The sequence below is a fragment of the Patagioenas fasciata genome, chromosome 32, assembly GCF_037038585.1.
Source record: "Patagioenas fasciata isolate bPatFas1 chromosome 32, bPatFas1.hap1, whole genome shotgun sequence".
Lineage (NCBI taxonomy): Eukaryota > Metazoa > Chordata > Aves > Columbiformes > Columbidae > Patagioenas > Patagioenas fasciata.
In genome coordinates this window covers 3,534,411-3,548,540 of record NC_092551.1, presented here as the reverse complement: position 1 = coordinate 3,548,540, position 14,130 = coordinate 3,534,411, and the positions used below count along the sequence as shown (strand labels likewise).

Genomic DNA, 14,130 nt, shown 5'->3' with positions numbered 1-14,130 from the left:
AAACCATCGCACAACTCAACACCCCCAGAAACACCCAGCGCTTCTGTTTGGGGGCTGATAGCGCTGGGAACGGCGATAACACCAAAACCCCCCTCCCGGTGCCACCAGCGCGTTGACACCACCTCAACCACCCCGATAACGGGGGGGACACGGAGCCCATTCCGGCGCCGCCGCGATTTCGAAACCCCCCGCAACTTCTCCTTTTTGGCTGCGGAGTTGTGACCCGAACCTTCGCGTCCCCCCCCCAAAAACAGCTCAGGTGGGTTGTTTCCCGACCTTTGAGGCTTTAATGGGTGCAGAACGAGCTTTCCGCCCCATTGTGCTCGTTACCGTTGGATTCTTGCCCTGTTTTCCCCACTGAGGTCGATATCCATCGCTTGGCTGATCTATCCGTGGGAGTAATTGTGGCTGGTAATTAAAAATTGCAGTTAAAAATCACAATTAACAATTAAAAACAACCCCCCTGGTCGTGGTCATTAAGAATCTTTCCATCCCTATTGGAGGGGTGGGTTTGGAAACGCGATAATGAGGGATGTAGGTGAGTGTTGTGTGCTCTTGTAATGTGGTAATTTGGGGGTGAATCGCCCCGAAATGGCTCATTTGTGCGAAAACGCTGCGAGTTTAATTAATTTATTGATATTTCAATGGATTTTGGGGGTTGGAATTGATGTTGCCGTCGAGAAAAGTCGATTTTTGGCTCAAAGCGGGGTAGAAAACGCTGCGTAAAAGTGACGTTGTGAGCTGGGTTTGAAGGCGTTTCGGAGCAGCCGGGACGCCCTGTGGTGACAATGGGGCCCTTGTCACCGCGGCCGAGGGACGCGACCTCAATGGGGCTTTATGGGATGGGGAATAAAGCCGGGACTAACCCCGTAAAGCCAGGACTAACTCTATAAAGCCGGGACTAACCCCGGTGGTGGGATTTGGGGTGAGAGACCCTTTCCCTGCCTGGAATGGGCACCAGAAAGAGCCTCAAAATGGGGCGAAACCGCGACGTTTAGGCCACGAATCAAGAGCTCCGGCCTAAGGCGGAGTGGGGTGTTTAAGCCGGTCCTAATGTCACGTTTAAGCCTCTTTGAGACGGGGCTTTTTGTGTCTTTCTCGCCGTATTTGGGGGGTGAAACTGGGGGGGACAAATGGGACGAGGTGACTTTTTGTGGTTTTTTGGGTGTCTTTTCGCTGCGTTTTGGGGACAAACGGCTGAAGAACGTGGGGTGAAACGTGTGGCACAGGGAGGGGACAGGGAGGGACAGCCCGCGCTCGTCACCTCGTCTGCGGGGACGGATGTTCCTGCGACCTTTGGCTCCTGAGAAGCCGGAGTTCCTGGTGTTGGATGATCCGGGGGGGCTGAACAACGCTGGGGTGTTCACGGGCGGTTTTCCTGTTAGAAACGGGGGTTTTGGCCAAGCTGGGTGCGGAGTGAGGGGTGGGGGTGGTGACAAACACCCGCTGGGCGCTGTGGGGTGACACGGGGATGGGAAAGGTGATGGGGTGACAAGGGTGCTGGATGGGGTGACACATGTACAGGATGAGGTGACATGGGTGCAGGACAAGGTGACAAGGGTACCAGTTGGGGTGACACTGGTACCAGATGAGGTGACACAGGTATCGGTTGGGGTGACATGGGGACAGGACGAGGTGACACTGGTACCAGTTGGGGTGACACTGGTACCAGTTGGGGTGACACTGGTACCAGATGAGGTGACACAGGTATTGGTTGGGGTGACATGGGGACAGGATGAGGTGACAAGGGTACCAGTTGGGGTGACACTGGTACCAGATGAGGTGACACAGGTATTGGTTGGGGTGACATGGGGACAGGATGAGGTGACAAGGGTACCAGTTGGGGTGACACTGGTACCAGATGAGGTGACACAGGTATTGGTTGGGGTGACATGGGGACAGGACGAGGTGACACTGGTACCAGTTGGGGTGACACTGGTACCAGATGAGGTGACACAGGTATTGGTTGGGGTGACATGGGGACAGGACGAGGTGACACTGGTACCAGTTGGGGTGACACTGGTACCAGTTGGGGTGACACAGGTACCAGATGAGGTGACACAGGTATCAGTTGGGGTGACATGGGGACAGGACGAGGTGACACTGGTACCAGTTGGGGTGACACTGGTACCAGATGAGGTGACACAGGTATTGGTTGGGGTGACATGGGGACAGGACAAGGTGACAAGGGTACCAGTTGGGGTGACACTGGTACCAGTTGGGGTGACACTGGTACCAGATGAGGTGACACAGGTATCGGTTGGGGTGACATGGGGACAGGACGAGGTGACATGAGGACAGAAAAGGTGGCACAGGTACAGGACAAGATGACACAGGTGCCAGATGGGGTGACACGGGTACCATGTGGGGTGACATGGGGACAGGATGGGGTGACGCTGGTACCAGATGAGGTGACACAGGTATCAGATGGGGTGACACGGGGACAGAAAAGGTGACACAGGTACAGGACAAGATGACACGGGTGACATGGGTACCAGGACAAGGTGACAGGTACGGGATGAGGTGACATGAGTGCCAGACAAGGGGACACACGTACCAGGTGGGGTGACACGGATGCAGGATGGGGTGACACGGGTACCAGATGGGGTGGCACAGGTACCAGATGGGGTGACACAGGTATCAGATGGGGTGACGGGGGGACAGAAAAGGTGACCCAGGTACCAGATGGGGTGACATGAGTGCCAGACAAGGTGACACAGGTATCAGATGGGGTGACACAGGTATCAGATGGGGTGACATGAGTGCCAGACAAGGTGACACAGGTATCAGATGGGGTGACACAGGTATCAGATGGGGTGACACGGGTACCAGATGGGGTGACACAGGTATCAGATGGGGTGACATGCATGCTGGATGAGGTGACACTGGTACCAGGTGAGGTGACACAGGTCCAGGACGAGGTGACGTGGGTACCAGACAAGGTGACACCGGTACTAGGTGAGGTGACACTGGTGACAGACGAAATGACACCGGTCCCAGGTTGGGTGACACCGGTACCAGATGGGGTGACACCGGTACCAGATGGGGTGACATGGATGCTGGATGAGGTGACACGGGTACAGGATGGGGTGACACTGGTGCCAGATGAGGTGACACTGGTACCAGGTGAGATGACGAGGGTCCGGAACGAGGTGACACGGGTACCAGATAAGGTGACACAAGTACCAGATGAGGTGACACTGGTACCAGGTGAGGTGACACAGATCCCACATGGGGTGACAGCGCTTCCCTCGGTGTCACAACCCCCCTCTCATTCCCTTCGCTCCCCAACCCCACAACATCGTCCCTTTGGGGCCAAACCCCCGATTTGTGTCATCAACCCCCGATGGTCCCAGTTGGGTGACGAGGACCCGGTGCGGTTGGGTGACGAGGACCCGGTGCAGTTGGGTGACGAGGACCCGGTGCGGTTGGGTGACGACGACCCGGTGCGGTTGGGTGACGAGGACCCGGTGCGGTTGGGTGACGAGGACCCGGTGCGGTTGGGTGACGAGGACCCGGTGCGGTTGGGTGACGAGGACCCGGTGCAGTTGGGTGACGAGGACCCGGTGCAGTTGGGTGACAACGACCCGGCGACGCGTGTCCCGTCCCCATGGGGGGGTTTCCCCTCTTCTATTTGCTCGGGGAGGAGCCGCCATTGTTCCCCAAACATCTCAACCCCGTCAGAGTGAAACCACAACCGGATCCCGGCCGTCCCGGCGCTTCCTCCACGACTCGTCCTCCCGGTCGGGCAGGAAATGGGGGGGGAGAGGATTAAATCATCGTCATCATCGTCATCATCGTCATCATCATCATCCTCACCTTTCTATTTGGAGTCGCCTCCTCGGCCCCGTGTTTGCGGTTGGGTCCTCGATCCCTGTGTGGTGTTTAACGGTGACGTTGCCTCCGCGGTTGTTGCGTCCGGAGGTTTTGGGGTGAATCCGCTCAATTTCTGCCCATTTTGGGTGCGGGTGATGGGAAAAACCCCCCAAAAAGGCTCCTTGGGAGGAACCTCATTGGTTTTACACCTCGGGGGCCTGAGAAACGGGGGGAAACGGTCAAATTTGGGGAGAACGTTCGCAGGAGCATCTTTGACATGTTTAAATATCGGGGTGATCGACTCCACGGTGTTAATTGGTTTAATTGCGTTAATAAATGTCTGTTTTGAATTCCCTGCAGGGATTTCCTGCCCCGAGGCTCCGGAATCGTCACCCGACGGCCCCTCATCCTCCAGCTCATCTTCTCCAAGACAGGTAACGAGCTTAACCTCGTTAACGAGATCGCTTTAATGAGGTTTATCACCTAACGAGCCCGCGCGACGCCGTGGCCACCGTTCCGTGCTTTCCGAGGAGCGTTTTGCTGCAAAATCCGGCTCGTTAGCATCGTTTCCTTCCCCAAAAATACATTAAATTAGCGGGGTGTTTAAAATCTCGTGGATTGGTGCATATTGGGTGAATTTTCCCCGCACGGGGGGGCGAAATTTGGGTTATTTCTGCACGCAAATACATGAAATCCAGATAATAAAGCACGTCCGTGTGGCGCCGTGACTCAGTTCCGCCGGCGGGACACACGGACACTCGCTTTTCCCAAATTATTGAGTAATTAGATGGTTTTGGTACCCGGGCGGTTGCGAAACAACGCGGGGCGATAAACCTGGAACCGGTAGGGGTGGAAACGCCAGGGCTGGGCTGGTATTTCCCCACCCCACGGTTGCACCAGCCCCGAATCGCGGCCTGAAATGGCTTAAAAACAACCCGGTGGCCAAACGTTCCTGTTGATTTCTCTTCTCGTTACCAAAACACGCGGAGTTTTCGCGCAGATCCCAGAATGGACTGGGGTGGAAAAGCCCTCGGAGATCAAGCCCAACCCTTGGTCCAACTCCAGTCCATGGCACTAAGTCCAATCTCAGTTTAAAACACTGCAGGGCGGGTGAGTCCAGCACCTCCCTGGGCAGCCATTCCAATGCTGACCACTCTCTCTGCAAAGCATTGCTTCCTAATCTCCAGCCTAAGTTTAAGTTTAAGCCCCCTTGTCCTATTGCTGACTGCCTGGGAGAAGAGCCCAATCCCCACCTGGCTCTAACTCCCCTTCAGGTGGTTCTAGAGAGTGCTGAGCTCAGCTCTAAGCCCCCTCTTCTCCAGCCTAAACAAGCCCAGCTCCCCCAGCCTCTCCCCATAGGTTCAAGTCCCTTCCCCAGTCTTGTTGCTCTTCTCTGGACCCACTCCAGCACCTCAATCCTGACCTGAGGGGCCCAGAACTGAGCACAACACTCCAGGTGTGGCCTCCCCAATGCAGAGCACAGGGGAAGCGTCACTGCCCTTGTCCTGCCGACTACGCCGTTTTGGATCCAGGACAGGACCCCATTGGCCTTCTTGGCCACACTGTTGAGCTTCCTGGCCATTAGACCCCCAGGTCCCTTCCAGCCACTCTGTGCCCACCCTGGGGCGCTGGAGGGGGTTGTTGTGGCCACTTGGCCTTGTTGAGCTCCATCCCATTGGGATCGGCTCATTCTTCCCGTCTATCCAGATCCCTCCTGCCTTCCAGCAGCTCCGCGCTCCCTCCCAACTTGGTGCCACCATGATGGTCTCCATCATCTAAATCATCAATAAAGACCCAACGCTGACCCATGGGGGGCTCCACTGGTGAGATGCGGCCCCATTGACCAGCACTCGGGGCACAACCCTCCAGTTCTTAACCCGCTTGTCCAAGCCATGGGCCACCAGCTTTTGCAGGGGTATATTATGGGAAACGGCGTCAAAGGCTTTGCTCAAGTCCAGATAGACCACGTCTACAGCTTTCCCCTCATCCACCAGGATCCTCATCAAATCTCAATGATGAAGCCAAATATTCCCTATTTTAACGCCTGTTTCTCTTCCTGGAACAGGTGGAGGTGTTGCCGCCAAACCTGGGCCCGCGCGGCTCCCCCCGTTCAAACGTCCTCTTTTTGATCTGTTTTGCTCCGTTTTGCTCCGTTTTTCCCAGAATACGCCGAGTTTCTGCACTGCAAATCCAAGAAGTTCACGGATTTCGACGAGGTGCGGCAGGAGATCGAAGCGGAGACCGACCGGGTGACGGGCACCAACAAGGGCATCTCCCCCGTGCCCATCAACCTGCGCGTCTACTCGCCCCACGGTGAGCTAAAATGAACAAAATCCGGTGGGTTTCTGCGTCTTTTAGCCTCCTAAAAGCAAATAGTTTGGGTTTACTGGGGGCTCCGGGGGTGAATTGGCTGTGGTTTTGCGTCCAGAGAGGCCGTTGAACCTTGCGATGGATCTCCAGGTAAATCCATCTGTGAGGCCTGGTGTTTGTGGAGGGAATGGATCCCTCGTTTAGGGGGGGAAATGGATCCTTCATTTGGGGGGAGAATGGATCCCTCGTTTGTGTGGAAAATGGATGTTCGTGGGGCGAATCGATCCCTCCTTCGTGGGGCGAATCGATCCCTCCTTCGTGTGGAAAATGGATGTTTGTGGGGTGAATCGATCCCTCGTTTGTGAGCTAATCGATCCCCCGCTTGTGGGGGGCAATGGATCCCTCGTTTGTGGAAAATGGATGTTTGTGGGGCGAATTGATCCCTCGTTTGTGGGGGGAATCGATCCCTCATTTGTGTGGAAAATGGATGTTTGTGGGGGGAATTGATCCCTCGTTTGTGGGGTGAATTGATCCCTCGTTTGTGGGGCAAATCGATCTCTCGTTTGTGTGGAAAATGGATGTTTGTGGGGCGAATCGATCCCTTGTTTGTGGGGCAAATCGATCCCTTGTTTGTGGGGCAAATCGATCCCTTGTTTGTGGGGCGAATCGATCCCTTGTTTGTGGGGCGAATCGATCCCTCGTTTGTGTGGGGAATGGATCCCTTGTTTGTGGGGGAATCGATCCCTCATTTGTGTGGCTAATAGATCTCTCGTTTGTGAGCGAATCGATCCCCTGTTTGTGTGGAAAATGGATGTTTGTGTGGCCAATAGATCCCTCGTTTGTGTGGCCAATAGATCCCTCGTTTGTGTGGAAAATGGATGTTTGTGTGGCGAATGGATCCCTCGTTTGTGAGCGAACGGATCCCTCGTTTGTGAGCGAATGGATCCCTCGTTTGTGACGTTAATCGATCACTTTGCCGCAGAGCTCTGTGGGCGAATCCAGCTTAATTTTACCCATAGAGGGGCCGTTAAACCTCGCGGAATCCACCTGTAAGACCCCCAGATCCCGACGCCGATCCCTCAACCCCCGAAAACCGGGGCGATTTGTGTCGTTTCAGTGCTGAACTTGACCCTGATCGACCTCCCGGGTATCACCAAAGTGCCGGTGGGGGACCAGCCGCAGGACATCGAGTACCAGATCAAAGAGATGATCCTGCAGTTCATCAGCAGGGAGAGCAGCCTGATCCTCGCCGTCACGCCCGCCAACATGGACCTGGCCAACTCGGACGCGCTCAAGATGGCCAAAGAGGTTGATCCTCAAGGTGAGAGCCGTGGCTCCGTCTTCCGAGGTGATCCCGCCGCTGGTGGAGCCCTGAGGTGGTTCTGGCGCCATTTTGAGCCCTGAGGTGATTCTGGTGCCGCCATTTTGATCCCTGAGGTGGTTCTGGCACCATTTTGATCCCTGAGGTGATTCTGACGCCATTTTGATCCCTGAGGTGATTCTGGCGCCATTTTGATCCCTGAGGTGATTTTGGCACCACATTGGTCCCTGAGGTGATTCTGGCGCCATTTTGATCCCTGAGGTGGTTTTGGTGCCACATTGAGCCCTGAGGTGGTTTTGGCGGCAAGTTGAGCCCTGAGGTTTGTCATGTTAATGGGTCCCTGGTTGGCCATGGTCACGGGTGCCTGGTTGGCCATGGTCAGCCTGGTTGACCATGGTCATGGGTCCCTGGTTGGCCATGGTCATGGGTCCCTGGTTGGCCATGGTCGCCGATCCCTGGTTGGCCATGTCAATTGGTCCCCGGTTGGCCACGTTCACCGGTCCCTGGTTGGCCATGGTCGCCAATCCCTGGTTGGCCATGGTCGCCAATCCCTGGTTGGCCATGGTCGCCGGTCCCTGGTTGGCCATGGTCAGCCTGGTTGGCCACGTTCACCGGTCCCTGTCCCCGGTTGGCCACGTTCACTGGTCCCTGGTTGGCCACGTTCACCGGTCCCAGTCCCCGGTTGGCCACGTTCACCGGTCCCCGGTTGGCCACGTTCACCGGTCCCAGTCCCCGGTTGGCCACGTTCACCGGTCCCAGTCCCCGGTTGGCCACGTTCACCGGTCCCCGTCCCCGGTTGGCCACGTTCACCGGTCCCCGGTTGGCCACGTTCACCGGTCCCTGTGCCGCAGGCCTGCGCACGATCGGCGTCATCACCAAGCTGGACCTGATGGACGAGGGCACGGACGCCAGGGACGTGCTGGAGAACAAGCTGCTGCCCCTGCGGCGAGGTGGGGCCGCACCGGGACGCCTGCGCCGGCCACCGCTTAACCCCCCGGCCCCGCTTAACCCCCCCATCCCCGCCTTAACCCCCCGGCCCCGCCTTAACCCCCCGGCCCCGCTTAACCCCCCGGCCCCGCCTTAACCCCCCATCCCCGCCTTAACCCCCCGGCCCCGCCTTAACCCCCCCATCCCCGCCTTAACCCCCCCCATCCCCGCCTTAACCCCCCCCATCCCCGCCTTAACCCCCCCGTCCCCAATTTACTCCCCCCCGTCCCCAACTTAATCCCCCGTCCCCAACTTAATCCCCTGTCCCCAATTTACCCCCCCGTCCCCAATTTACCCTGCCCCGTCCCCAACTTACCCCCCCCGTCCCCAATTTACCCCTCCCTGTCCCCAATTTACCCCCCCCGTCCCCAATTTACCCCTCCCCGTCCCCAATTTACCCCTCCCCGTCCCCAATTGACCCCCCTCCATCCCCAATTGACCCCCCCCATCCCCAATTTACCCCCCCATCCCCAACTTACCCCTCCCCGTCCCCAACTTACCCCCCATCCCCGATTTACCCCCCCCATCCCCAATTTACCCCCCCATCCCCAATTTACCCCCCCATCCCCAATTTACCCCCCCATCCCCAATTGACCCCCCCCATCCCCAATTGACCCCCCCCATCCCCAATTGACCCCCCATCCCCAATTGACCCCCCCATCCCCAATTGACCCCCCGTCCCCAACTTACCCTCCATCCCCGATTTACCCCCCCATCCCCAATTGACCCCCCCATCCCCAATTGACCCCCCCATCCCCAACTTACCCCTCCCCGTCCCCAACTTACCCTCCATCCCCGATTTACCCCCCCCATCCCCGATTTACCCCCCCCATCCCCAATTGACCCCCCCCATCCCCAATTGACCCCCCCCATCCCCAATTGACCCCCCATCCCCAATTGACCCCCCCATCCCCAATTTTCCCCCCCGTCCCCAATTTACCCCCCGTCCCCAATTGACCCCCCGTCCCCAATTGACCCCCCATCCCCAATTGACCCCCCTATCCCCAATTGACCCCCACCCCAATGCCCCGGTCCCCAGGCTACATCGGCGTGGTGAACCGCAGCCAGAAGGACATCGATGGCAAGAAGGACATCCGCGCCGCGCTGGCGGCCGAGAGGAAGTTCTTCCTCTCCCACCCCGCCTACCGGCACATGGCCGACCGCATGGGCACCCCGCACCTCCAGAAGGTGCTCAACCAGGTGCGCCCCGCTCCCCGACCCCCCCGGCCCCCCGCCGCGCGCGGGGGGGCGTCTCAACCGCCCCAAATTGAACCCCTCGGCAGCAACTCACCAACCACATCCGGGAGACGCTGCCGTCGCTGCGCAGCAAACTGCAGAGCCAGCTGCTGTCCCTGGAGAAGGAGGTGGAGGAGTACAAGAACTTCCGCCCCGACGACCCCACGCGCAAAACCAAAGCTCTGTTACAGTACGCCCCCCCCCCACGCCGCATTTCCCCTTTCCCTGCCCGAAAACGTCCCGTTTCAACCCATTTCCCCCCCCCGCCAGGATGGTTCAGCAGTTCGGCGTCGACTTCGAGAAGCGAATCGAAGGTTCTGGAGACCAGGTGGACACGCTCGAGCTCTCCGGGGGCGCCAGGATCAACCGCATCTTCCACGAGAGGTTTCCCTTCGAGCTCGTGAAGGTGAAAACGCCCCCACGGAGCAACCCAGTTTGGCCCAGTTCATCCCATCAATTCCCCGTTCCCGGCGCCGCGGGTGTTTGCGCAAGGAGGGGCTGTTTGATCAGAGCCGGTTTTATGGCTCGGTGAGCGCCGGGGGGGTTTAATTTCTGGGTGGTGACGACCTCTGGGCTGAACACGAGGATTTGCAACCGGGATACGCCTCAAATATTGAGATTTAGGGTCAATCAAGCCGAGATTCGTCACGGAACCAACCCGTGAGGTGACGCAAAAGGGGGGGACGCGGGAGCCGGAAATGGCTGTGGAAACACAGATAAAAACCAATGGATTGGGATTTTGTGTTGCTGCTCAGATGGAGTTTGATGAGAAGGATTTGAGGAGGGAAATCAGCTACGCGATCAAGAACATCCACGGCGTCAGGTGAGCGGGGGAGGCCCCAGCCGGCCGCCCTGCTGGAAGTGGACGTTTTGGGGCTGGAAATGGCCATTTTGGGGCTGGAAATGGAATGTTCCTTGCTGGAAATGGTCATTTCTGGGCTGGAAATGGCCATTTTGGGGCTGGAAATGAGATGTTCCTTGCTTGAAGTGGCCATTTTGGGGCTGGAAATGAGATGTTCCTTGCTGGAAATGGAAGATTCCATGCTGGAAATGGCCATTTTGGGGCTGGAAATGGAAGATTCCATGCTGGAAATGGCCATTTTGGGGCTGGAAATGCCCAAATTTTGGCTGTTTAGAGGGAATTCCCCCTTCCCCTTCTCCTCCCCCTTCCTCTTCCCCTTCTCCTCCCCCTTCCTCTTCCCCTTCTCCTCCCCTTTCCTCTTCCCCTTCTCCTCCCCCTTCCTTTTCCCCTTCTCCTCCCCTTTCCTTTTCCCTTTCCCGCCGCCTTTCCCCTTCCCCTTTCCCCCCGCCTTTCCCCTTCCCCTTTCCCCCCGCCTTTCCCCTTCCCCTTTCCCCCCGCCTTTCCCCTTCCCCTTTCCCCCCGCCTTTCCCTTCCCCTTCCCCCCCGCCTTTCCCCTTCCCCTTTCCCCCCGCCTTTCCCTTCCCCTTCCCCCCCGCCTTTCCCCTTCCCCTTCCCCCCCGCCTTTCCCCTTCCCCTTCCCCCCCGCCTTTCCCCTTCCCCTTCCCCCCCGCCTTTCCCCTTCCCCTTTCCCCCCGCCTTTCCCCTTCCCTTCCCCCGTTACTGCTTCCGGTTTGATGGCGCTCTCCGTGTTTCCGCAGGACCGGGCTCTTCACCCCGGACCTGGCGTTCGAGGCCATAGTGAAGAAGCAGGTGGTGAAGCTGAAGGAGCCGTGCCTCAAGTGCGTGGACCTCGTTATCCAGGAGCTCATTAACACCGTCCGGCAGTGCACCAGCAAGGTACCGCGCGGGGCTCGCCGCAGATCGGGGCTTCAACCCTCGGGGACCGGGGAAACCGACCCAGAAACCGCGAAACCTCCTTCCTCCCTCCCTCCTTCCTCCCTCCCTCCTTCCTCCCTCCCTCCCTCCCTCCCTCCCTCCCTCCCCCCCTCCCTCCCTCCCTCCCCCCCTCCCTCCTTCCTCCCTCCCTCCCTCCCCCCCTCCCTCCTTCCTCCCTCCCCCCCTCCCTCCTTCCTTCCTCCCTCCCTCCCTCCTTCCTCCCTCCCTCCCTCCTCCCTCCCTCCCTCCCCCCCTCCCTCCTTCCTCCCTCCCCCCCTCCCTCCTTCCTTCCTCCCTCCCTCCTTCCTTCCTCCCTCCCTCCCTCCCTCCCTCCTTCCTCCCTCCCTCCCTCCCTCCCTCCTTCCTCCCTCCCTCCTTCCTCCCTCCCTCCTTCCTCCCTCCCTCCTTCCTCCCTCCCTCCCTCCCTCCCTCCCTCCCTCCCTCCCTCCCTCCCCCCCTCCCTCCTTCCTTCCTCCCTCCCTCCCTCCTCCCTCCCTCCCTCCTCCCTCCCTCCCTCCCCCCCTCCCTCCTTCCTCCCTCCCTCCCTCCTTCCTCCCTCCCTCCCTCCTTCCTCCCTCCCTCCCTCCTTTCTCCCTCCCTCCCTGCCTCCTTCCCCTCTCCCTTCCCCTCTCCCTTCCCCTCTCCCTTCCCCTCTCCCTTCCCCTCTCCCTTCCCCTCTCCCTTCCCCTCTCCCTTCCCCTCTCCCTTCCCCTCTCCCTTCCCCTCTCCCTTCCCCTCTCCCTTCCCCTCTCCCTTCCCCTCTCCCTCCCCCTCTCCCTCCCTCCCCCTCTCCCTCCCTCCCCCTCTCCCTCCCTTCCCCTCTCCCTCCCTTCCCCCCTGCAGTTGTGTCCCCCCGTCCATCCATCTGTCCCCTCGGGACCGTCCCGTCTGTCCCCCCCGTCTGTCTGTCCCCCCTGTCCGTCCGTCCGTCCGGGTCCCTGAGCAGCGGGGTTTGCCCCTTTCCGGTCCCTCCGCAGCTCGGTTCCTACCCCCGGCTACGGGAGGAGACGGAGAGAATCGTCACCACGCACATCCGGGAGCGGGAGGGCAAGACCAAGGACCAGGTGGGCACAACGGGGACAAAACCGGGGACACAATGGGGACAAAACCGGGGACACAATGGGGACAAAACTGGGGACACAATGGGGACAAAATGGGGACAAAATCAGGGACACAGTGAGGATAAAACGGGGACAAAAATGGAGGCACAATGAGGACAAAATGAGGATAAAATGGGGACAAAATGGGGCCAAAACCAAGGACAAAATGGGGATAAAACAGGGACAAAGCGGGGAAAAAGTATGGACAAAATGAGGGCATAATGGGGACAAAATGAGGACAAAGATGGGGACAAAACAAGGATAAAATGGGGACAAAACAGGGACACAATGAGGATAAAACAGGGACAAATGGGGACAAAATGAGAACAAAACAGAGACAAAATGAGGCAAAAAATGAGGGAGAAAGGGGGACAAATGGGGACAAAATGAGGACAAATCAGGGACAAATGGGGCCGTAGTTGGTGGCCCTGGGGACGTGGGGTGGCCCTGGGGACATGGGGTGGCTGTGGGGACATGGGGTGGCCCTGGGGACACAGCGGGTGGCCCTGGGGACATGGGGTGGCCCTGGGGACATGGGGTGGCTGTGGGGACATGGGGTGGCCCTGGGGACATGGGGTGGCTGTGAGGACATGGGGTGGCTGTGGGGACATGGGGTGGCCCTGGGGACACAGCGGGTGGCCCTGGGGACATGGGGTGGCCCTGTGGGCCGTGGTGACGCCGCGTGCCGCTGTCGCAGATCCTGCTGCTGATCGACATCGAGCTCTCGTACATCAACACCAACCACGAGGATTTCATCGGCTTCGCCAAGTGAGTCGCTCGCCCCGGGGCCGAGGCCACCGCCGCGCGCCACCGAGTCCCCGGAGCCCGCTCCGAGTGGCACCGAGTCCCCCGGAGCCCGCCCCGAGTGGCACCGAGTCCCCGGGCGCCCGAGCGGCACCGAGTCCCCGGGCACCCAAGCAGCTCCGAGTCCCCCGGAGCCCGCCCCGAGTGGCACCGAGTCCCCGGGCGCCCGAGCGGCACCGAGTCCCCGGGCACCCAAGCAGCTCCGAGTCCCCCGGAGCCCGCCCCGAGTGGCACCGAGTCCCCAGGCACCCAAGCAGCTCCGAGTCCCCTGGAGCCCGCCCCGAGTGGCACCGAGTCCCCGGGCGCCCGAGCGGCACCGAGTCCCCGGGCACCCAAGCAGCTCCGAGTCCCCTGGAGCCCGCCCCGGGTGGCACCGAGTCCCCAGGCGCCCGAGTGGCACCGAGTCCCCCGGAGCCCACCCCGAGTGGCACCGAGTCCCCGGGCGCCTGATCCTCCTGATCCTCCCGGTGGGGACTGGCTGCTCTCTCTTTTCTTTTTTGTTTTCCTCTTTCTCCTTTCTCTTTCTCTTCCTCCCCTTTCCCCCCCCCCCCTTTTCCCCCTCTTTTTCCCCTGGTTTTTCTTTTCTCCTTCCTCTTCCCCGTCCTCCCCCTTCCTTGTCCTCTTCCCCCCTTCATCTTCTGCTTCCACTTCCTTTTCCTCTTCCCCTTCCGCCTCCTCTTCCTCTTCCCCTTCCGCCTCCTCTTCCTCTTCCCCTTCCGCCTCCTCTTCCTCTTCCCCTTCCGCCTCCTCTTCCTCTT

General features: G+C 59.4%; 1 protein-coding gene across 3 annotated transcripts in view; it reads left to right on the top strand.

The window, feature by feature from the left end:
* DNM2 (dynamin 2) overlaps positions 1-14,130 on the top strand; it is a 30,234-nt gene that overhangs the window by 993 nt on the left and 15,111 nt on the right. For all 3 annotated transcript variants that reach the window (XM_071800655.1, XM_071800654.1, XM_071800653.1), the window contains exons 2-12: positions 4,177-4,250; positions 5,980-6,129; positions 7,244-7,447; positions 8,299-8,397; positions 9,474-9,634; positions 9,718-9,860; positions 9,941-10,076; positions 10,426-10,493; positions 11,291-11,429; positions 12,446-12,532; positions 13,266-13,336. In XM_071800655.1, the coding sequence (XP_071656756.1) occupies positions 4,177-4,250; positions 5,980-6,129; positions 7,244-7,447; positions 8,299-8,397; positions 9,474-9,634; positions 9,718-9,860; positions 9,941-10,076; positions 10,426-10,493; positions 11,291-11,429; positions 12,446-12,532; positions 13,266-13,336 (1,332 nt within the window). The remainder of the gene's footprint in view (positions 1-4,176; positions 4,251-5,979; positions 6,130-7,243; positions 7,448-8,298; positions 8,398-9,473; positions 9,635-9,717; positions 9,861-9,940; positions 10,077-10,425; positions 10,494-11,290; positions 11,430-12,445; positions 12,533-13,265; positions 13,337-14,130) is intronic.